General features: G+C 39.1%; 1 protein-coding gene across 3 annotated transcripts in view; it reads right to left on the bottom strand.

Moving 5' to 3' along the window:
* Nucleotides 1-964: 964 nt before the first annotated feature.
* The window catches only part of MED27 (mediator complex subunit 27), an 86,410-nt gene continuing 61,787 nt past the window's right edge, over nucleotides 965-25,587 (bottom strand). The window contains exons 5-8 of one of the 3 annotated variants that reach the window (XM_030506740.1): nucleotides 18,128-18,235; nucleotides 11,787-11,828; nucleotides 3,453-3,530; nucleotides 965-1,444 (exon numbers count right to left, since the gene is read on the bottom strand). In XM_030506740.1, the coding sequence (XP_030362600.1) occupies nucleotides 1,310-1,444; nucleotides 3,453-3,530; nucleotides 11,787-11,828; nucleotides 18,128-18,235 (363 nt within the window). In that variant the 3' untranslated portion in view covers nucleotides 965-1,309. Of the gene's footprint in view, nucleotides 1,445-3,452; nucleotides 3,531-5,403; nucleotides 10,902-11,786; nucleotides 11,829-18,127; nucleotides 18,236-25,587 lie in introns of those variants that run through there. The other 2 variants (XM_030506741.1, XM_030506742.1) reach the window with 2 other exon arrangements.

Genomic DNA, 25,587 nt, shown 5'->3' with positions numbered 1-25,587 from the left:
CTTTCTTTTTCTTAAATGTGATTAACTTCACTCCACACTCCTTGCTGAGAACCAAACCCAACTTTACCACCACCAAAGCCTCCAAGGAGGAGATCTTTTCTTTCTGCAGCACCTTTTTCCACAGGCAGAAGGAACCTTATGAATCAGTCTGTAGCATAATACCTTAATGTCAATTCATTTGAAAATGAACTGAGTGACAAAGCTTCAGACCTCCCTTATCAGCTCCCAAAAGGAAGCTTATTACCACAGTCTTTGTGGCTTGTAAAGGAAACAAGAGTGCACTAGTGGAAATCACAGTGGAATTAATCAAAGTGGCTATCGGGAGATGACAGATGAAATGACAGTCCTGAGGAAAATCCCAGAGAAGACACAATCTGCTACAGCCCCAGGCAGGACCAGGGACCTTCCCCATCTTCGGGTGAAGGAAAAGTGGCTGAGGCTGGCCAGAGCTGAGTACTGCAAGCGCAATGATTACTGGGAGGGATCATATTCTTCCCTGGCATGTTGCAGGTAAAGTTTAAATCCTGTAGGAAACATGCTGCGTGTGTCTGTGCTGCAGAAGCTGTGCTTTACGGATGAATTCTTTCACTACCTGCAGTCCTAAACCATGACATGCTGTCACTGCTCATCACACATGTTCTAACCACTTAATACATGCAGATTATGCTAACATTTTTCATTACAATTTTAGTAAAGGGAAACATCTGTTGCCCCCACCTTAGACAGTACACTGCATCTTCCAAGCTGCCATATGCCTTCGAAATTCCACGTTTAATCAACACCATAATCTCTTACACACACCCCCCCCCAGCACTGAGATAAGCAGCCTTGCAACAACCACCCCCCCATCCTATCTGCATGAATCTTTAAATGTTTCCAGTTTTTCTAAAGAAAAGGGCAGCACTGAAAAATCCCCACCAATCCCAAGGATTCTGTTGATTAAATAAAAAATAAACATCACAAATTCTGGAATATAAAATTTATTTCAAACTTGTAAAAGTCTTTAACATTGCAAATTCTGTCACAAAATACAAACTGTACACAGGTATCTTCATTAACGTTTAGAATAATGACTTATTACTGTCAGATCCCCCCAGACATGTCATTTCACCTCAGAAGTATCAAGTGATCACACACATCTTCTTACCATCCTCTTCAAAATCCTTTAGTCTCACACGTGCCTTGCAGAGTGTTGGCTTTTAAAGAGTCAAATGTATTAGTGTTCAGAAACGGAATCACTTATCAAACCATCAGCTCTTTTCCAAGCCTGTCAGATTGTCCACTCTTCACGTTATCAGGGTCTGGGCTTCTATTGCCTGCAAGTGTCATGAAAAGCTTCAAGTGTTCGGAAATCCCTCCATGTGGGTGGCAGGCCATCCTGCAGGAACTTTCCGCAGCGCTGGCATGGAGCCTGGAACAGCTTTATGTAACTTCTTAACCAGGTCTAAAAGGAAAAGGGACAGAAATTAAGAAAACTGGATAGATGTTCCCCTTCGTAATCATTCTTGTCAGACAGCGATAGCAAGGACAGACAATGTACTTTGGCAAGGCCCCAGCAAGGTATACAGTGATTTTATAAACAGAAACATGCCCAAGATTACAAGGTCACTGTATAGCTGAATTCCCGCTTTATTAATCATGTTGTGCTTTTTTAGTCACTTAAGCATATTTGTTAATAGAAATCCATGCACTCTGAGCAGGAGGTATTTGTAGCTAGAGAATCACGATGGAAGGCAAGTATTGTAACGTCCCTCATATTTTTACTGGAATATAATTGTTCCTGATGGGTACCTTCTTCAACCGAATATTGGTTTGTCTCTTCCTATGATCATCTATCACGCCCCTGCTGCAATCATGCTGCAGCAGTCTGAACTCTTCATAGCTGAAGATATAAGCTATGAGCTAACAACAAGCTAACTTCCTCTCTAATGTGATTTTAAGATCAATATTCATTGGTCATAAAAATATCATACCATTTTAAAATCTGATTACACTGATAAAGATATACATAAAAGGCTAGTGCAGAACAACACAGTAAGTTCAGGTGTTCCTAGGTACAGTTCCTGCCTCTAGAACGGATTGTTCCCATCATCATACATAGCAATGAGCATTACATAACTCAATTCCCAACTCAAGCAGGTACACAACTAAGAAGCACCTAGGCCAGCAGATTTATACTGTGAAGGATGCACATGAATCTTGTCATTTAAAGTCCTATTGAATAGCATCGATAAGAGAAAATTGTTCTCTGAAAAAGAGGTCAGCAGAGTTTATTGAAACAAATCCTTCCATCTTCATCAGAGCCTTCTCTATAGCAACCAAACCTTTGGCCGTCAATAACTCGCCTCCAAAAGAACTAGATCTTCTCTGGGTTTAGCAGTGAATACGAGGACAAGGGCAACAGAACAATCCAAGTAAATTGCTGTTATTTACTTGAGTTTGGATGGGCTTTGCTTGCAATACAGAGAAATCGAATTTTCTGAACCATAATACAAAAATAGGTAAATGAAGTTAAATTGCGCACTTGAGACATCTGTTGACAGCAAAGAGAAAAAAAAAAAGGGTTCTTCATTCCCATCAGAAAATCAGGACATCACTGTATCACGCCACTCAGATTGCACAACTGATGTGAAAGGACCAACACTTCTGGCGTACATCTGGTTTTGCTTTCTTAAAAGTTTTAGTAGAGTTTTACCAACTCAGTAAGGCAGGTCCATGGCTTAACCAAAGGTGCTACTCATCCTATTAAGTATTAATTTTCAGAAGCGTGTTGAACATGAATTTGACCAGTAAGAGTTGCTCTGAAAGCATTTCAAAATTATTTTAAGATGCACTCCAAGAGAAAAGACCTTTGCAAATCTCTCAGTGGCAGTTTTATTAAATAAAGAAACCAGCACAGCAGGTAAGGCAGCCTGACTGTTCCGAAATTACACAGTTGAAATTAAAGATGCAAAGATATAATAGAACCAATGCTACTGTATACACCTAAGGATTGTGAATGGCAAAATTAAATGGCACTAATTGGGAATCTCCTTTTATCAGAGAACGTCCAGCAGAGCGGACTTAACTATGTCCAGAACTCAACTTCTTGCACAGTATGAACAGCATGAAAAGGCTGGGCCGTAACAAAGCATTCAGCTGAGTTTCTCCTATTGTCCTTCTAGCTGGTCCTACCCAGACCAGCTCTGCAAATAGGAATCATCAAGCTAATACTGAAACTCGTGACAGAAGAACCGCATACAGCTCAGTTTTCCAACACCAATTATCCCAGGGTAGTGAAAATGAGCTCTTCATCCTTGTCCAGATATGAGAAACAATAATTACAATATCTACTGTCTAACTTGTTTAAACAAGGGAAATTACAACTGCATCAGAATTGTTTAATGTCAATCACTGTAAGCATGCTGAAGTCAGACACACTGTATGAAAGATGTATTTTCCAATACACTTACCATGAAAGATCTGACTACCACATCTGGCATTTGAGGCAGCTGGTAGTGCAACAGAGCAGTGGTTGCATGATCTGTCACCTGTAACAGGCAAAAGGAGAACATATCCTTATTCATCTGTATTCTAGACAAAGCAGTGTTAATCTGCAGGAAAACAGTATAAATTCCACAGGGAAGCAGCAAACCAAGGATTCCAAGACATTCTCAAGGTAATTCTGAGTAGCTTTTGCCAGCGGCCTTCCATTCCCTCTGCCAGCTTCACACAAGAAGCAGTCGAAGCAATCATGATAAATAACTTTGTACACGTGCAGTAAAATCAAACACACCTTTGGAAGTTCATAAACAGGGTTGGTAAAATAATAGTGTTGGTAAAAGAATCTAAACTGGTGGCTAACATGAGCCAAATGATGAGGAAGGCAACCAGCTCTGTGCCAATATGGAACAATGCTAAACTAACATGCTTCGGACTACCAGCCCAGCCATAAAAAGGAAACAAAAAACCCCCTTCTGTAGCAAATAAAAGCATCCATAGCAAATAATGTGCCTAACTTTCAAATACCTATAGCATAAGAGCAGAATCTATGCTCCTATGACTGAAATGTTGTATGTTCTGTGAAATCATAAACAAGCAAAGTCACTAAACAAATCACACCAGAAGAAAGCACTTTAGTCTTCTCTTTGTATGTTCCCTTTGGTCATTTTTTTACAGACAATATATCCTCTTAACCTGGGCTGATTTGCTCAACAAACAAAAAACCCATTGTCAATATGTAGCTAAATTAAATACTTCTGGAAGACCAATTTATTAGAGGTTATGACTTCCAAAAAAACCCCCAAGCTTTGGTTTTGGCCTGTTTTATTAAAGAAAAACAAACAACAAAACACCAGGATAAAAGACCTCAATATTAAAATGAATTTTAACAGAAAAAAATGAGTATGCTCCTCTCCATTTTCTAATGGGGAAAACTTATAATATTTAACTCTTGCAGTCCTATTTCAGGTTGCTTACATTGAACAAACAGAAATCAAGCTCTCAGTTTCATTTCCTTTGAAACCAGGAATCAATTAATATGATTATGGTTTATAAATACTTGCAGTACTAAAGGATTTCTAATAGAAAGCTTTTTCATCTCCCAGACAGAGCCATAACAAGATCCTACATCTGGGAATTACAGTGAGGCACAGTATATATAAAATGTGTATTATTCTGTGTATAATAACAAAAATGATTACAGAAAAATCAGGAAAACAAACCAATGCTCTGATAAGATTATTTAATTTTTTTTTGCATCACTACCGATTTTTGCTTTCTTTGGCAGGAGGCAGTTTGACAGCTCTGATGCAATTTACCCAAAGTAACTCAGCCTGTCAGCTTCTGAAGTTATTAGCGCAGTCAACCTGCTTATTCCCAGAAGTTCAAGGCTGAATGCAGAAAATATTGGCAAAATTCTTTAGGGTGGACTATTAAAGAACTCAAGACAACACAACCATGAGAGCTCTTTCACATCTTGCAACTTGTAAATCTATTAATGGTCCCCATCAGTAATATCAAAGCATCCAACAAATGCCACAACTGTCCAGTTAATGATTAAATTGGATTTTCTACTTCTAGCATGGAGAAGCAGTGCTCTTCTCAGGGCTTGTCTATGTATTTCCCATGGTGTGTCTATATCCTTTAGCAAATTTTGAGTAAGATGAAGTGTGAACAGAAAATACAATTGCTATTCCAATCTAACTCTACTTGTTCCCAATTTGCAGTTAGCCAGTGTGAATTGTGCTGAAGCACTCAAACTTTCCCTGGAGAAAGGGAGGCTCATGCTTGAAGCTATTCAGTAAAAGATATATTCCTGAACAAATCCATGTACAGACAGCCTCTAATTCACACCATACAAACTTCCTCCACAGAACACTGTATCAAATCAGTCTGTCCTATACCAAATCCAGTTTTAAGTTGCACTACAATTTTAGAAACGGATTCTGCTCCCCATCAGTCGTGCACAACTCACTCCAAAAGCAGCTCCATTCGGTATGAATACGGACATATGACTCTGACATTTCGAAGGGAAAACTTCTGGGACTGTGCACACTGTGGTGAGTTTGCAAAAGCAGTCACAAAATGGACCTCAACCTGCTTAAGCCATTTGTATATCACCATATTAAAAACAATATTAGAAATTAGGTGATTAACAGTGCATAAATAGCACAGTAGAACTTTAATCAGTCCTTTCTTTTAAACACATCTCTGCAGTGTTCAGAAATGTCTGCAATCCACGCCCTACGTGCTATATGAATTCTTTTCTTTTAAGATGGTGCTTTTATAGGACAGTACCAGACATGGCAAACAATAGAAAGTTCTGAAGGTATTTATGAGCAACCGCTCTCCTTCTGCTGTATTTCTACTTCTAACAAACTGCTTTTGCTCTTTTTTTTTCATTGAACAACAAAGTTGCTTTCTTTTGGCAGAAGAAAGTTGCTTAAAAAACATACTGCTATTACAAATTTAAATTGACTGGCCACTTTGGCACAGTCGCACATATGCTGTTCCTATTGTAATGTAAAGCTAATGAGATTCCACAGGGAGATAAAAGCCATCCCGGCATTGCTAGAACACTAGTAATGTTTTCAGAACAAAACGGAGGTGATTTTTGCCATAAGCAAGTGCTGATAAAATGCTTCTAAAAAAGATCAAAGTGGGTGTGAAATTTGAGGAAGAGGAGTATGGGAACGATCTTGCTAACCCACCCTGCAAAGAATGATATCAAACAGGAAAGAGCTGGGCAAATGTTACAATGGGAGGAAGAATTAAACCCCCCTAAGATAACAGAGATGATGAGAGAAAGCACACACTGGCCAAGATTAAAAAAAAGAGGAGGAAAAAGAAAAGGTGAGAGGGGGGGGAGTGAAGATCAATACCAGCCTTACTGATGGCAATATGATTTCACACCAGAGCAGAGCAAAGCAAAGGCAAAGCAAACTGCGTATGCGCCAGCTCACTTAAGGGACACGCTTTTGCTTCCAGCTAAGTTGGAATCACAAGGTAATTTATTCTGGGTGCAGGATGACATTTTGTACATTTCAGGGTTTTGTTTTATCTTATTAACTTCACTTTTATTGCTCTACCTTACCAACTGCTACCTAAGTTATCAGTCACTTTGTAATTTGTCTACCTCTTTTTATATGGGCACATATTCAGAAGAGCACACATTAATTGGGATAGATGTTCCTCTGGACCTTGAAATAGATTTTCAAGAGATCTTGCAGAAAAGCTCAATATTTCACAATTCATATATTGAAAAGCACTTGGAATTTTTGTCCGAAAAAAGGCAAGACAGGGCAATCTCCTGAAGCACAATTTTGCTAAATAAAATACCTATTGTTTAACTAAGCACTTGAGACAGAGCAAAACAGACTTCAGTTACATAGAGAAATGAAATTGGCAGAGACTCAATCTGAACAAGAAAACTTCCTTTCTTGTTAATAGTTAATTATATGCCCTGAGATTTTATTTCTTTTTCTCCTTTTTGCTTCCAAATTCAAATTAACTATACCCACGTACTTCTTAAATGCATCTCTGCTCCCTTCTCTCGGGCACTGTATACAGCAGGAATACAAAACAGACTGCTACTGGATCAAATCTCATCTTCACCGCGACTTTGTGCTGATTAAATCCCATGTACTTGTCACTTGGTGAACAGGCAGACCCCAGCAAGTGAGCAGGGGTGGCCGGGCTGCTGTGAGAAACGTGTGGAGTGGGGAGACATGAACTCCTGGCTCTCCTTGTGCAGCCCCCTGCTCTGCTTGCCTGCTCGGTAAAGTTAGGAACAGCTCATGAGACCAAAACCGGTGATGGGCAGAAAACAAAATCCCTGTTATTTGTCCCTACCCAGCCAACAGCAGTCATTTCTACAGCATTTCTACCCACTGCTCTGCTGAAATGTGGTGACATATCTAAAAAATGGCATTACTGGGCCTTCATGACACTTGTTAGTCATACAGCATTCCCAAAGCCAAAAATTCATTAAAACCCCCAAAACATTCTACAATTCACAGGTTGAGAAAGCTGAACAAGTGCTTCCTCTAACTGGACTAAGAAGCACAAAAGCAAAGACCTATGGCATAGCTTTGCTATACCTGGCATAAAACCTAAACCATAAAAATACAAACATCACAGACTAAATTACTGAAGCTGTCTCTCTCTTCTAGTCTTTCATCTCACTGCTACTTAATACACCTTTCAAAAGAAGGCACAAAACTTCCTTTAAGATTCATAACTTTCCTTGCCACTCACTTATTGGTTTATTCCCTCAAGTACAGCACTGACAACTCCATCTAATATAAAGGGATTCTCTAAATCCCCTGAAAGGTTTTTTAATTTTTTTTTAAACCCTGCTAAGTTCACGGCCTTAACAGTAGCCTGTAACAACGAGTTCTGGAGGATGATCACAGCACTACAAGGAAAGAAAAAAAGGAAATTATTTTATTAATGTTTAGACCTTTTATAGTGTGGAAAACCGCCCGAGTGCCTTTCTTCATTGCCAAGGATTCCCATTACTCAATCTTCTCTCCAGGAACACATTTGAGTCTCTCTAGAGGGAATGTGGTGCACAGAACCCAGCGCCCGAGAGGCGCTCGGAAAGATGATAGATGGTGCCTCTATGAACAGGCACAGATGAACTCCACACAAACCCTTTACGCATCCTTCCCCACTCCCGGTTCAGTAAAGCGCTATCAGACTTTTCTGAAGAGTAGGATTTATCACTTGTTTTCAGAGCTCACAGAGTGTTTAAGTTTTTATTTCACATGTTCTGCTTGCTTGGACTTGGTCACAGAGATTTTATGTTGCCCAAGGAGGTCTTTGAGCAGAGCGAGTACTGATCACGCACAGGAGCAGTCACACAGGTGACCCTGGAACAGTCCATCTCCTCTCCTTGAACAGGCATCATCAATAGCCCAATATTTGCCTCATGCATGCATTCATCCTGCATGTGATTTTATTCCGAGATTATTGACAAGAATACATCTTCATACATTACAATACTTATGTGCCCTTGTAGTGGTGAAAATTGTGCTCCGGAGTTCCATCACTTTGGGATCACGCAGCTCACAAACAGCTGGATAGGCACAATCAGCTTCTCAAAGGTGAGGTTAAAACGTGCTTGGGAAGAAAGTTTGATGGTTGGCATGTCAAGCCGAAACAAAACCAGTTTGTGGCATGCTAAAACTGAGAGACCATTTAGGTGAAAATAAGAATGAGACTCTGAGATCAGATTGAAATATATGGGTTTAAGCCTATGTATAAGACTTAAACAGCCAAAATTATTATATTATACAGCAAAACAAGCTATGCTGCTCTTAACTGAGCAGCTTGATAAATGAAACAGTTAATGTTTGACACCATCTCCCATTGTGATCCACTCACAGCAGTTCGCTATTCTGTATTTTTGCTTATTCTTTGAATGCAAAGTTATGAATATTGCACCTTTCTCTACAATATGTATTTTTTTAATCCTCTGGAATTTCCAGCCCTCACATTCACTCTTCTTCCCACCAAGATTTAAGCCCCCAAATATTTCCTTATTTCCTGTTTTGTTCCTCCTCTAGCGCTAGTGGATCAAGAGATGCGGGGAGGTTTAAGATAAAATAAAGAGATTTAAGATCAAAACAGTTGCCCCTCCTGTGGAGCTTAAATGTCAGACCAACATGGAAGTCTGAAAAACCTTTTCTTAGCTCCTTGTGCTTTTGCCCTTTCAGCCTTCCCTCTCTTATTTCCCAGCTCCATTCTCTGAATCTAACCCTGCTGGTGGATTCAATGCCTATAAAGCTTAGTCACCCCAGGACCAGATTCAAGGAGTCTCCAGGGAACTTTGAAAATGACTGTACACTTTAACAGTAATGGCCCTCCAGGAGCCGTCCCCCATCAAATTATACACACTTGGGTATCCTGCCTAATAAGAAGGAGAGAGAAAAGGCTTGCTGACACAGCCAACGTTTGCAAACAAAGAGTCAGGACAAATTTCGCATCATTTGACAGGGTTGTATTGAAGATCAGAGGTCTCTGGTCCTTAACCTAGAAAGTCATGCTGCAACCCTGTGAGGATTTTGACAGGCCTGCAGCTACCACAGCCAGGTATCTTGTGAGCTCCAGATGTTGTTATATTATCATTGAAGACAGAGTTCGAGAACTTGGTCCAGCTTTTAAAGAGAAACAGCCCTGCCCTTCAGAGGGATGACTGACTTTACAGTGTTAGAGGCAGCAGAGCTGAAAGGGCTGCCCAGCCTCCTCGGTGGGAGCAGTTACCCATCCATATTTTTCCTTCTCAGCACAGCCCTTCCACATCATGTTACTGGTGACTGCCACAAGAAACACATTTCAAGAACATTCAGACGTGCTCTGACACATTTACTCATGATTTTTTTAATGGCATGAAAACATTTGTTCTGAAGATCCTGCAGTATGGATCCTACACGAGTAACTGAGTAAAATAAAATAGTGCTAAAGAAACTATTAATTCTCTTCATTTTGCTACTGCTAAATCACTAGTCCTGGGTATTCTAAATGGCTACAAGTGCAGGTTCAGAGAATAATGAATAAACCAAACCAAGCACAGCACCAAAGAGAGAAAACTTACTAAGCTGAACCATAGCATTTTCTATCATCTGTTTGAAAACTTGATTTAGGTCCTAGCTTTAATGTCTTCAACTATCAGCTCAATGGTACAGAATCTATTGATTAGAAATACCATCACCTTGCATTTTTATCACATTTCTCATGCGAGAGTCAGAGAGCACTATGCAACCAATTCAGCAATAGCTCCTGTGAAGTCAGCAAGTATTACCCCAGCCTAAGGGATGCAGAAAACTGATCCAAACAGAGGTTAAGGTGCCCAAGGTAACACAGTGACAGAGCGGGGAGCAAAGTGCACAAAACCACTGTAAAAAATGCAGGGTGCTGTTCAACTGGTCTAGAGGCAACCGTTTTTCCTCCAGTCTTTTCAAAACCTCATGATTTATTATCCTTTAGCTCAAGTTATGGCAATATGACTTAACCCTTGCCAGTTATTCTAAACCAAAACATCCAGGAAGAGGATCGTATGCCCAAATGAGTTTACAACCACACACACAGAGGGGTAAATTAAGATGAAGCACTTAATTACAGAACCTAAATTTATTCTATTGCAAAAATAACCTTAGTAACAGGTTACTAAGACATACACTGGTTTACTTCCCGCTGTATTACCCTACTTGACACTAAATATAATATTTTTGAGGAGCAAGTAAAAAAGAAAGAATATTTAATCCACTAATCTCTGGGGTAAAGAATCAACTGCAGCAAAATTCTGCTTTAATGCTAGCAGAGACGAAGAGCAACCAACCTCTCCACAAGCTGTCCTTTGATCTCTAGCAGGTTAATATCATAGGTCAAACATCTTCCCTTCTGACTGCATCTGAAATCTTGGAAGGAAGATGCACAAATACAGCCAATATGCCATTCTTTTGACCCCTGCTTTTATGCCCTCTCAGGTCCCTAACCCCCATTTGTTATACAAACTACAGAAGCAGATGAAAGGAAGCTAGCGCACTAGCTGAAGACTCAAGCTCCTTGAACTGTAGCTTGAAGGTAAGGAAACTCGAATTTAAACCCAGATCAATCTGAGCTTACAGCATTTTTGACAAGAGGCCTTCAAAGAGAAACCTTCTCTTCCCTGCCTGGAAAATAGTGAGATACAGATACTTCCAAAACACTTTAACCTTCTTAAGAGTTTTATACTTACTGCTCCCATTCTCTCATTGGTCTTTTCTTACTTTCTCGAATGACACTAATTCCAGTAACCTACTCCTTTTGCTTACACCATCATGGGCAGAGAAGCAGGCAAAATATCGACATGGAAAAAACACCCAAACTCATTCTGGAAAGTGAGTTCTGCTGATTTTTTAAATTCAAGCCCTTAGGAGAGGGGGGACAACCAAAACCAATGAAAACAACAAAACAAAATAAACCTGAAACAGTCGTTCCTCCCCCAAAAGATTTAAGCTTAAAACCAGGAGTGCTTGAAGATTGCTCAAGAAATTTTAATGCAAGAGTAGTATAATCTCCGATTTCCTATTCCAAACTATGGTCTGGAATTGTGATGGGAAATAAATCCAAATTAAATAGCAGTAGAAGTGATCTCCTTTCCTACTCACAGTTTTCCACTATTACAGATTATTGTTTGTTATGTGCAAGCTATGGTGACAACAGAATAACTCCTGAATTCTTTTACATAAGGGCCTAGATATTTAAAATAAACTCTGCACATCTTTTATATGCATTATGTAGAGAGAAATTATGTGACTTACCTTCTGAAAAACTTGATAGTTGGATTTAGACCATATGTCAAGCTACAACAGGAAAGAAAAAAAAAAAGAGTTATATATTACCACATGTAAAGAGGCAGCTTTATGGAGAAAAAGCAGCTAAGCAGCTAATCAAATTAAAAGAGCATGTAAAAGATTTATGGAGACATATTTCTTAGTTCACTATTTTGACCCACCGCCTTTACCTGTTGCAATCCAAGAAAGGGAATTAATGATACAAGATTTCCTTTGTATTGCAATGAAAAATGAACACGGTTCATCCCAGTTTCAATTAAAATGATACATACAAGACCTGTTGAATTAATGCACTCTCTTTAAAAACAGCAAAATCTTTATTTGTATGGGGTTGTAGCTGATCTATGCAAATATTCATCAGCTTCAGTCTGTTTCCAAAATTAGGGCATTTTTACTAAGTTTATGCTTGTCTTGTGTCTGAATAAGTGATTCAGTTACAAACGACACAAAGAACGTTTAGCTGAATTAAGCCAAAGCACTGGTCTACTGGGGCTAAATAAAACATCCCTTAGGAAACTGTATTTACATTTGCAGACAAAAAACACACTAAAACAGATTCAAGGCTGTAGATAACTGCACACATCCATGACTTTAATGTGTGTTCAACTATATACAAACCAAAAGGACAAAATTGAGATAAGTTTTATTAGCCCTGGAAAGCAGAAGGTAAGGCTGTCCTTGTTAAACAACTAAGTGGCTCACATGTTAAACAACTTCAACTGACATGCTAATGCTCTTTTAGCCCAGCCCCGTGGAATATTTTGTACATTGTCAAGGAAAAGCAGCAGGGAAAACCAAGAGGAACTTCTGTCAATCCCAGACTTGCAAATCACGTTTTTTTCCTATAGATCCCACTGTACTCAACAATTCCATATTGTCACAGGTAAGGTGTTTGATACAGTATTAACCAGTGGAATCTGTCTAGACAGAAGAAATAAATTTATGAGTGAATTTATGAATTTGTGAAGCAGGAATAGCTCCTGTAGTGCTTCATAACATGGTTGGGCACATGTTTTCCAGCAATAGGGGTTTATCTCCTTTACTATAAAGTACAACTCATTATTTTAGTTCTGTCTTATGTGCCCATAAGTCCTGGCTGAAATTACAAGTCTTTTAAAAGGCACAAAAAGAGTCTGAAATAGAGAAAATCATATGAAGTGAATAAAACACATTAGAGGGGGGTGAAGGAGGAGAGGGAGAAGGATTCTGAACCCAAGTAATTAATTCACATTGCTAAAAATGTTCAGAATGCCAAAAGTTCACATTCTTTTATGAGCAGTACTGTTTAGTGGCCCACTTCTAAATATTGGTTCAGAAGTGACTTGTGAATTCCCAATCCTCAGCGTAGACAGGGGGTGATGTTGAAGACTAAAAATAATTTCAGGATAGATGTTTCCTGGCTTAGTACCACTGACCTTGCCCGGAGACAAAAGGCAGCTGATGTCTCAATACCTTTTTCAGGTTAGATGAAGACAGAAGTACCCAGAGGCATGCACCTGCAAACCTTTTTACATTTACTGGCTCTTAGGATAGGATCAAGAACCTCCGTGAATACAAACAGCACTCACACACTAGAGTCCACAGCCTGGCTTTGGACCTGAGCTTAATTTACATTGTAATAACAAAGCTGTGCCTGTTGGGATGGAAGCAGTGCATTTCCATATTAGAAAAGTCTACATTTGAAAATAAAAATAATTAATGCATGTTTTCTAAGAACTGTTTCATATAATTTCAAGCTTTCTTTGACTGCAGACAGATTTGCTATAATTGGAATGTATATATGGTTTTGCTAATCTCTAGTGATCAAACCAAGTTCGTGATCCTCTCTAGTTAAGACTTAAAAAAAATCCGCTTCAGATGCTGCATTAAGATGTGTCCAGCAGGTTCTGAATGTTCATTATTTAGCAAAGATTGAAAAGCTGAAGAAATAATGAATGTCTGTCTCACAGACATGATGTTAGCCAAGTTAAAAAGGAAAAAAAAGCAACCAACCCCCCCAACCACATGCATACATCCTAAATGACTGCCCACCTTTCCCCCTGAAACTGAGGATTAAGGCAGAGGCAGATTAAAGAATGCATCGTTACAGGTCTATTATTCTTCAACTTTTCACTTTCAATCAAGACACACATTTGTAACTAAAAAACTGCTGAAAGCACAGTTTCAGGGCACCCTCTGCATGTGAATTAAACTGGGGCTTTTTTTCCCAGTGCCCCACTCTCCCCACCCACCCCCAGCATAAGTAACAAGAGGCCATTTTCTGAAGGTCGTCTGAATGATTTCAAAGGCGATAACAAATCAGAATGTTCCCTGCATCTAATATCAAACAGGTCCGGTGCCAACACTTATTAGAGAAATCGGATTCAACCCCCCTTCACCCAAACACACACACATCCAGCTTTGAAGTGGAAAGAATGCAGGGATCAGAAATTACCCAAGAGACAGCTCTGCCTGTCTTTGAAGCTTTCCTTTGATACTACTATTTCTTTTCCTCTCTTACGCTAGGAGGCTAAAAGCTGCCTTTTCTTATTGATATGGGGCAATTAATGAAGCCATAGCATTAACATAACCCAAGTTCCTTAACATGATAATTCAACAGAGACACATATGTTTCTTTAGTTAAGCCTCATGGATGCAGAATTAGGAATCTGGTTAGGCACCGATGTTAAGTACCCTCTTTCAGTACCCACTCTAAATACGTCCTGTCAAGGTGGTTCTTGGTGTCTGCATCCAAAGAAAAGCAGGGTATTAGTATGCCAAAAAATCCCAATATGTTTTTATTGGCAGACCAGAGCTACTAATGGCTCAGCTGACAATAAGCCTGCCTTAGAAAGGTGAGCTGCACTGCTTCATTTATTAGGAATCAGGACAACTCTAGTAATTAATTACTATCCATGGTTAAATTCCTATGCAAAATGAGCATGTCAAAGATTGAGATGAAGGGTGGCACAGTGCCATCACTAGAACCATGAGGCTAATTAAAATGCATCAGTGTGTGGTGGACACAATGGGTTAGTACAGTAAGCAAGAGACTGCAGAGCAATCAGCGTACAGAACCTACGTGTCACAGGCTGCCAGATCTCACCTATTGTTTTTGCAAAGTGTCACCAAAAATGTCTAAGTTATGCAGCTGGCAACTTGGCAAAGACATATTCTGCAGGGTTTATGAATAATTCACAAGAGGAGTACACAGTGCACTTAAGAAATGCAACAATTCTTCGTGTGGATAAGCAAAGCTTGAAAATAAACCCCAGAATGTAGTGTCTTATTTTACTCACTGAAAGCTTAGGACTTGTATTTTTTTTTCACCCTAATTTTGAAAGTATCTAAATCTGTAAGCGGGAGTACCCAACTTAACTAGACTTCAGTACAGCAGAAACCATGTGAAGCTTTCACAGAAGTACCTGTCAACCTACATAGCGCAATATTCAAGCACACAGCAAGCTACAGCAACCTGGATAGTGCAACGTCAGCTTTCCTGTGTAACTGCTAGTTACGCAGCTCCACAACTACAAGAAACACCCGTATTTGGTTCTTTTTCTAGACTTGCCTGACTAATGGACCAGAAACTTATCAACACCTTTGCTGCTGGCATTCGTCTCTTTCCTTTTTCTTCCCAAAATTTGCTAGAAGAGTTGTACTTTCGGAGATAAATGATGACTCCCCTGATCTGCAAGCAAATTATTGGCCTCTTCTGCGCACAGTCTATTTTTCACTTACTATCCGAGTGATCATTCAGTCTCCTGATGACAGCCACCTCTTCTTTCACTAAATACTGCTGAATACGTTTTGTTGCCCCAAACCCCGCTCTACTTAAAGAACGCCCCCCATTGAATTTCACTTTCGTTACTTAAGGTACCTTCTGCCTGGTGCAGTTTGGAGGATGACTCAAGAGACCTGCATTCAACTATTTAAGTGCAAAGAAGCACGACTTACTCAGTGTCCCTTCTTTAACATGGCTTACAGAAAAGACAGGATCTTCAAGATCGCCATATTGTATGATGCCACCCCTACTTAACTTTCTCGCTGTTGTTGACAAACATTAAATGCTTCCTAGGAATACATAAGCTAACCCCCAAATCATTGCTGATTTACTGTGTAAATTGCCCACTGGAAAAATGATCACCTCCTACTGTGATCCTGAGGGTTCTCTGTATTTTTGTTATTTAATAAAGATGACACTCGCTGATCTCTTTTTTCATACCCTTCTGTGTCTCTTCTGAATGCTAGTGCCTTTTTCCCCTCTATCAGGCTAGAAACTGTGAAAAGTGAAAAGCTCACTGGAGTACTTTCCCAGCAGCATCTGTTGTGACAGGGAAAGAATTGGAATGGACTATGTTTGCAATTGACTGTAATCGCTCATTCCCAGCAGGCACAATAAGGAAAGCGAATCATTGCAAGAGCACAATCTTATTCTTAATTCTCCAATTACCAGTATAGTTAATTAGTGAAAAAGAGGGAGCTCAGTGTTTGTCAATATGTGCTCCTGTTGGCAAAACTAGCAAGCTACGCATTTATTCAATCTCCCAAGCCAAATTTACTCATGATTTAAGTAGTTGCAACTCCAATTCTACTTAAGTCAAAGGAAATGTTCCTATTTATATCTGAAACGCAGACCTTCAGGTTTGCAAAAGCCCTGGGATGGCTCAAAGGAATAAATAGCAAACTGCCACGTAAAGGTCACAGGTTCATGCAGCCTTGTGGGAGCAGTCACATAGCCAAGACTTTGGACATAGAAAGCTAAATTGGTAGAAAACAGACTCCCCAACAGACAGGCTTAAAGCAAGAAAATAAGCCAGGTGTTAGCAGCAATGCTCTGGAGAAGGTGAACTGCTCCCCACTGGCAGCAGACAAAGGTCAGTGCCCTGTGCCCAAAGCTGGCCTTGGCAAGTCCTGTCTCCCCCTCGCAGCAAGTGATGACAGAGAAAAGGTATGTGGCTCTCCAGAGAGTTAACCTTGAGCTAAACAGAAGCCCAATGCCAGATGCTGAGTTTCAGAAAGGAATTCTTTTACTTAGCTTTTCAGCATATAGAGCATTATTGTATTTCAAGGGAGCTTCAAAGGAAGCTGGATTCATCAGAGAAAATGAGCACACCCAGATGAAGCGTGACACAGGAATCCATCAAGCACTCATTTCACTTCCGAGCAGAACTTGGGGTGAAGAGGGGCTGGTGCTATAAGTCTGTATTTATATGCTAATATACAGGGAGTATAGTGCAGCTGCTTCTGTGGCAAAGTGGTATTTAAACCTGCATATCTGAATAATGCAAATTAAAATGAGGCAATTTTTGGTTTACTACTTCTTAGGCCAATCCCCCGCCCTTCGAGTGAGAATCTCTCACCTGGGAGATGCAGCTGTACTACCTCCTTCAGCAGATCAGCTCCTGGCCTTTTCTAGAGAACAGAGATTCAGACTCAGAGCTGCTGAACTCGGGGGTCAGTACACAACGTGCCTCTGTGTGCTAAAACACAGTTATCACTTCTGAAAGGAAAAAAAGTCTCACCTCATTATAACATGGCCTATGGGTGCCAAATACTCATCTTGATATAATGAACTTTTTATTTTAATAGGCTTCATAATCGGAAGAGAAAGCTCCAGAGAGAAAATGTGAAACATGGAGGTATTTAGTACTGGCAAAAGAGAGTCCTGGCGGATGTCTCTGTAAGAGAGACCATTCCACCCTGAAAACAGAAACAGGCCGAGCTGAAGGATGTCAGGTATGGTTAACATAACCTGATGCACTAAAGACAGCCATATGCAGTGTGTGCAGTCAGAAGAAATTTGAGGGTTCAAGCAGGGTGAATTGTTCATAAAACAAATCACTCATGGAAACAGGTAACACTTACTCTAATAGCTGCTGTTACAGAAGTGCTAATACCAACAAGCAAATTATTGAGGACTACCTATCCCTGATGCTCACAGTTATGTCTATCAAGTTGAACATAAAACTAGCCCAAGGTTTCCCAAAGGTTCTCAGAAAAGAGAAATCTGAACCTTGGGCTATTGATGTGCTGGTACACTGAAAAAATGGTTTCTCGGCAGACACTATTAACAAGTCAACTGGGGTCCAAGGTGATAAATTAGAAATTCAAGCAACGGCTTCAGAGCTTAGAAAGAAATCAGACATTTGGATATGAAAAATCCAAGCAAAGCATGATAAATTTAAACCAGAGCATTCTGCAAAACATCCACAGAGTCTTTTGACATTTTTATGTTTCTAGCGTGCTTGTGATGGAATTCCTGCTCTCTGTCATTTAAATACCAGGTCAAAACAGAATTGAATGTTGCTGGCTATACAATAACCTACCTTGCCATCTTCAGTATAGACATTTTCATTGTACCCTTTTACTATGGTCCGGTCAATGAAAAGGCTCCGCATTACCACTATCACTTTTAACACTTTTCCTAAGGTAACCTGTGAAGAACAGAAGGCAAAACCAAGTTGAAGGACAGCTGATGGTGTCTAAGGCAATCAAGTTAACAGCTTAAGTTGATGCAATTTCAGTTTTCGGTATTTTATAGACAGCCCAAAATAAAAGACCTAAACCCAGTGCGTGTTATGAGGAAGAGACACACTATAAAGTGCAGAACAAACATTCATTTGCAACTGAAACTGTATCAATTCACAGAATTCCCTTGTGTAGACATGACACTGCCAAGTAACACTCTCAATTTTATTAACACCACAACTCAATAACTTGTCAAAAACAATGAGCAAATGTGATTATTTTCGATGCATTTGATATTCTCCAGTGTAAGTCCTCTTAGAGAAAAGGAATTTGAAAGGAGAATCAGACTGTTCTTTTAAAAGCTTTTAAAAGCATGCCACGAGTTTAATGGAAAACATTTTAGGTCCAAAAAAACCATAAAATTATTTAAAAGGAAACTAGAGCTAAAAAGTAAAAATGTTACATTTTCAAAGGTTTCATTTTCTTCTGTGCAAGTGGTAAAGTGTAAAGAATAAAACCAGTGTCATGGAAAATATATAGGGTCAGTCAGAGTATAACAACAGAAAGAAGCCTAAATGATATTACTGACAAAAATGCAATAATGAAGGCATTTTAATCTAAAAATCAATTTACATTTCAAAGATGAACTTGCACTTCAATATTGTTGTGATGTCTAACAATAATTCTGTCTTTGTGTTTTGTTACACGGAGATTATTACAAAGCTTTTCCTCACTCATAAAAGCACAAAGCTGAGATATAAAAAAGAAACAATTGGTTCATTTTAGTAATTCCCAACCAGCAGCAGCTCGTTTTCTGTGTTCCAACATTTCATTTAGTATAGATTAACACCCGCTACAACAACTGTGTTTTTACTGCCTCAGCAGACAAATCCACACCCAAAGAAATCAGTCAATAAGCATCTTTATTGATTTGTTACATGTTTTTCCTTTTTAACTTCTGCTAATGACTCCTATCTACCACCTTGTTTCAACATGAATAGCCTCAACCTGATGCTGACTAACAAAGAGACTAAAGGGCAAATGAACTCTGAATACTGAGATGCTTTCCTCTCCTCGACAGAAAATCTGGCACCAATACTCCATCTCCAAGCTGATGCAAGGACCGTGCTGGAGGACGGAAGGAGGGGAAATGGTGGTAGGAATGGGGTGACAATGCAGAACTTAGCAGAACAGTTACCCAAACTACTGTAAAAATACTGATTATTATACTCACTATTATAATAGCAGGACAGAGTTACAAATCCTGAAAAGAACTGATGGCAGCTCTATGGCATGGGACATGGAGAAAGCAAATCTAGGAGAGAAGAGCCTAAACAACAGGGAGGAACAACCTGATAGCAAGAGAGAGGAGAGGGAAACTGGAAGGGAAAAAGAAGAGTCAAGGATGGACTTTGAGCAGCTGTAATTTTGCAAGAACATGAGGAGAAAAAGCAGGTCAGGAGAATGGGTAAATTTCTGAAGAAAGATGTTACAGGCTGAAGGAGGGTGACTTGTATCATGGCCTGTGCCATGCACATATCACGAATAGCTTTTTCTCATTTCTGCCTTCTTAAAATAGGTTGGGATTTTCTGAACATGCATGCAACACCATAACAGGTGCTGTGAATTTGGGTTTAAATGTCATATCTTGCTAGGATACTCTGTAGTAAGACCCAGTTAGTCTGCACATATAGGAAACTGGCAGTTATTTCAGCATCAACCACTGTATCAAGTAAGTTAAAAATACACCCAGAGGTGCCTGATCTAGAATGCTGGTCATCCACTGGAATCAGAAAGACTGTTTTGTTGTAACTGCTAAGATGCTGCTCTACCAACAGCCAGACCCAGCTTTATGTGTAATACTTTCCATCACCATTGCCTTCACACACTTCACTGGATGCTCACTTCTTTCCTCTTCCCTTACATTCTGCATTCATGTTACCTCACATTGCTGCCAGGTAGAAAAAAATTAACACTGGATGAAGTTGATCTGAAGCCTGTGTGGGATGTTCCTGAAAATCCTCAAAGTGAACAGTGCAACATAACAAGCTGAAAAATCCCATGTTTGGCACTCCAGCTTGCTTGCATATACTTATTGTTGGCGTTAAACCTGCCTACAAGATTTACCTGCACAAATGCTTTCAAAATGCTTCTGCATTAGCTCATTGCTTTTTCCCAGGTCATCTGTTTTCACACCCTTCCAATGATTCACTCCACACTTTCAGAATCCATCACAGCTACCCAGTTCCCAGCTAACATCCATCATGCAATACCAAAGGTCAAATTCTGCAGACTGGTCCAGGACAGTAGCCTAAATCACCCACTTGCTTGAATGTCAAAACCAGCAGGGTGACGCTGTCTCCATATGTGTAAGGAGCTGTGTAATCCCATTCTCATATGGGTGCCTAAGTCTGTGAGCTGCCTGAGTAAGGCACTATCATTGCAATCTCAACTTGCACAAGGGTTAGTGCAAGGGGGTCCTCTCCAGGAGCAGGGGCACCCAGGCATTCTGGTAATACGAATAAACCACAGAATACATCGCAACTTTGCTGGGTTTCTGCTAGGTTGTCTGAATTAGCTCTTACAGTGCCCTGGCACCAAAATAGAAAGCTTTCCTATTTTTTGCCACTGTTGTTTTGACATAGGATTCCTGCAGATTTTACACTGGCTGGAAGAGAAATAGGGACTTAGATGATTTTTGTAGGACTGTATCATTAATTAAGTCTGACAGAAGCAGTAATTTTGTAAAACTAAGCATAGCTCAAAGAAATTATAGTTCATCATTTTAACAGCATTGAAAGAATGGGGCTAGTAGTACAAAGAATGAACAGCCTGTCACTAGACTGGAGGATGCTGTGTGATCTGGAAGCCAGAAGTACACTCCACAGCTATTTTCAGGTTAGAGCACATTCTGTATTGCACACCATAAATAGGATACACTTTGTTTTCTCCTCTAATAATCAAGTTTTCAGAACTTAATGTTTTTGTTCACTTTAAATCATGTTTTCCAGCAAACCGTTTTCTTTCAATGCCTGCTCAACTTAACTGGAGTCCATGGGCAGAAAAGATCTATGTATGGCATATAATTTACACCTATAATCATGCAACTGTGTCCCTACAGATCACCTGAAAGAAGGTAATAAAAAACTAATGGCTCTGGTAAAAAAGTAATTTGGTGGTTCTACTCTGAGCTCCAGTAGTGCAGGTCTCTCTTTCTGCCAGTCAGGACTCATCCAGATGGTCCCTATTTACAGGGCACTGAAATGTCCCTGCATTTCCACACATACCAACTGAAACAAACTTCCTTCATTAGACAGAAAAGATACCTTTCAGTTGTGACAAAAAGGCAACAATTTCCTTTCTAAGCCAACTTTTCCTATTAAATTTCAGCTTCTTCTGTCGATATCCTGTTAAGACAGCACTTGGCTTTATAATATTTCGCCTGAAGGATATATGCCAACTCGTCCTTGATGTAGAAAATTTTAATTCAAATCAATACATGTACAAGGTCACTTTAAAATTCAATTAATATGAATGAAAAAATATGCCCCACAGTTCTGTGAGCTGAAAATGGAACAGGTGCCAGTTAAATACTTCTGTAGCTTCTGTTTTGGTCTGTGTAATAACAATGTTCTTCTATCTTCCTCTTAACTAAAGTATACTAAATTCAGACAGTTAAGTTATTCATAAATCCCCTGCTTCTTAAAATGGCAAGCTCCAGAAGAAGGTAGGACAGGCAGCTGACTGAAAGCTGCAATATTATGCAGCTTTTCTGACAAAGATATATAAAATAAAAATCTTCTTGAAATATCCCAGTTTTAAAAATATTTTGTCTATCACCAAGCTAATTCCCAAGGAGCAGATGACAGCCAGAGCACGCCAAAGGAGGGGGAAGGGGAAACAGAATAATCACTGAGAATGGCTTAGATAATTTCTCCTAAGACTGCTAAAAAAGTTCTCATTTAACAACACTTATGATTGGAAATGAAGTCAGTCCCTCTCCAAGTTCGTCAGAATCGGGGTCAAAATGAGTTTACAAAGTGAAAAGGATCACAATTCATTTACCATACCAGAATTCTGCCTGGAGGAAAGAGCCTGAAATCCCCCACTTTAATTTTGCCTCCTCGCTGAAACTAATACCAAGTGAAAAGGCCTTTTATAAACAATTTAAAACATGCATTAACACAAGTTCTTTCTCAAAACGTATTGAAAAGTTTGTTAGTGGGAAAACGTGTGCTGAAAGCACCAAGCTCCAACTTTGCAAAGAACTCCCAAAGCTGCAGATTTCCTTTCAGCATTCCAGGGAATTTGGTGCTGATTTGAGCTGCAGATGCTCTGCAATGCAGAGCTAAAAAGATAGACAACATTATTTTCAGTTAACATGGGGACCTCCCTGCTTGGATAAAAAGGAGCACAAGTTTGTATGTGTTCTTTATCCACCTTAGAAAACAAAAGAACATCAAATCAGAGATGTAACCAGGCTGCACATCAGCAAAAGGCCAGATGCCTGTTCTTTGCCATATAGCCAGCCATAAGCTTGTCCCCCAACTTGTGCATCTATCTTATTACTCACTACAATGCTTGGAAATCATATTTATATATACTGAAAAATAAGGCTTCTTTATTAAAGAAAAGCACACCCGGACTTTCAACTCTATTTTTTTCCTATGTCTCATCTGCTGCTGGTATGAATTCTGTGCTTTCCCTCACATGCTCATTATACTTTAATGATGCCTATTTGTAAATAGCAAGATAAGATGCAATTAAGCCATTAGAGTCTAAATAAACAAACATACTAATTAGGTTCTTTACAAGGATTTCGTTTTTTCATGCCAAGGCTGGAATTTACCTTTCATTAGCCTAACCTAATTGCAATAGTGCATGATAAAAACTCAACATAAATGAAGGGCTCTAAATGATTTTGCCATATTAAGGATGAGCTTGTGATCCTCTCCTGCGGTAACATGCCATATTCCCTTAAGGTAAGTAAACTGGCACAGGATATTGTGCAAAGGTTAAAAGAACAGATTTTGCCAGTGGCCAGTCACACTTTTGGAAGGGTCACACTAGTCCAGCATTGCTACAGATGATCAAATGGATTCTTTATCTTTTTCCATTCTAAATTGTAGCACACCGGGAATTTTACAGGGATGATACTGATGTCTGACTTTACAGAATATAGATCTATGGAAATATCAACAGAGACCTGTGAACCTTTGGCACTGGACAGCAACCGTGGGACATAGTAACCCTTGTGAAAGGAGCAAAGTTGAGGAAATTTCTCACAGGTCTTTCTCTACTTTTTCTACTCTTGTTCACTTTCCCACCAAATGACTCTTCCTCATCTTTCTCATTCTGGTATTAGACAAGCAGAGAATAATTTACAGTTTCTTTGCCATTCCCTGCTTGCATGCTTTGTGATTTGAGATATTCTTCCTCCGCATATGTGACCTCAAATGCTGGCTTAATGCTTTTTAAATGCTAGTTCTCAAGAGACAAACTGTGAAGCCACCCCAGGCCCAACAGTCCCATTATGAGCTCAGAAGTGATTCCTCAATATTCAGCACACACAAGAGATCCTTAAAAATCCCAGTAGTTCCATCGAACATCAAAACCTAGCAAGTGTCTCCAAGAGTGTAAATCCCTAAATGAATATTCATCCTATGTGCCTAAAATTAGGTGCCTAAGCCACTGAGGGTGATCATCAGATCTGTGTCTCCACCATGAACCTGTCTAGCTGTACCCAGCGCCTACTGTGCACCAGTTTCCCAATGAAACACCAGACTGGTGAGGAGGAATGCCTACACTGCAAAGCATTTGAGAAAAAGAGACTGTTTTGAAAATAAAAAATTCAATTGTTTCCAATCAAGTATAACATCAATAGCAGTTTCAAATCACATCACAAATTTCCTCCTCTCCTCCCAATTCTTCAACATCACGGGCTCTTGAACAAGAATCAGTTTGGTGGCCATTCTTAATGGACAAATAATACATTTCAGAATCCATTTTTGCAACAGAAAACAATAACAATTTTATGCAAAACACTGATAAACAAAAATGAGACACGAGAAATTATTCTGTTTTAGTGAACAGATGTCTAGCCTATTTGCAATTAATACAGCCCACTTCCATACAATCAGACTGTTTAAAATGCTTGGAACAAGATTTGAAAGTTCAAATGCAAATGTGTCTGATTTTATGGAGAATGAATAAAATTGTATAAAAACATCTTTCATATTTTTATATGAGAGATCCATTTATCAATTTTATGAATTTATAAAATTAATTTACCATCAAAAAGTTACAGATAACATGAAAAGAAATTCTTTCTGCCATGAGCTTTGGTTTGGCAGAAGCAATTCAATTTTTCAAATTGGAAGTTAGTTATATATGTCATTCTGCTTTCGAAACAGCTCAAATTATAGATTATTATTCAATCATCTCTAAAAACATTTACCCAGTTTTTTGTAACTTGCTGTAATAGTGCTTTTCTATAGTTTACAAACACTGGGGATGCAGATGACTTTAAAGGTAGTTCCCAGATGAAGACAAGAGAGTAAGTTTCTACACCTGACTAGGACTAAGAAGGTACATGGTTCTGGGGAAGTCATATTTGTCAACTGGAAAAGTGAGGATAACTGTTACTGTTTTCTAAATCATTTGTGATACTAATGAATTAATTGTACACAGATATGGTTTCACATATACAAAGATATTCTGAATTTTGAGAACAGAAACAAGGTGTGTGAAGCAATCATATAATAATCACAACATCAAATTATGTTATTAGAAAAATAATGTATGCAACTAATCATTCAAGCAAAAAAAAAAAGGCAAAAATCTAGGCATTTTTCATTAATTAAAAATCAGTTTATGTTTTCTTAACATACACGATGAGGTTGATCTATTTACAATTCCTGGCATTTGACCAACAGAATCTCACAAAAACCTTAAGGAGTTTGCAGTTCCCTCTGCTGCTGCTGGAAATTAATTTTGCATAACACGGTTATTAAAGCTGATATAATTCTATGTTTAGTCTTTTTTATGCATAGTACGATTAAAAGACTAATTGAAAAATCACTAGTGAAGATTGGGATTAAACAGCACCTTGAAATGCCATGATAAACTGCTTTTAAAATCAGCTGAGGATTTCACACAGCTCGGAAAGGTTTCAATTATTTATGTGTTTGGTCTGTGTAGTACAGATCTAGACTAATGAGGTACAATTGCTATGTATAAATCTAAAGCATGAAAAAACTCCTTAGTGTCTGGAGGAAGCAGGAACCTCAGAGGACTAGGAGGTAAGAGCCTTTCAAGA

This window comes from Strigops habroptila, chromosome 15, assembly GCF_004027225.2.
Source record: "Strigops habroptila isolate Jane chromosome 15, bStrHab1.2.pri, whole genome shotgun sequence".
Lineage (NCBI taxonomy): Eukaryota > Metazoa > Chordata > Aves > Psittaciformes > Psittacidae > Strigops > Strigops habroptila.
The sequence above is the reverse complement of the archived record's forward strand: the minus strand, read 5'-3'. Positions and strand labels throughout refer to the sequence as shown.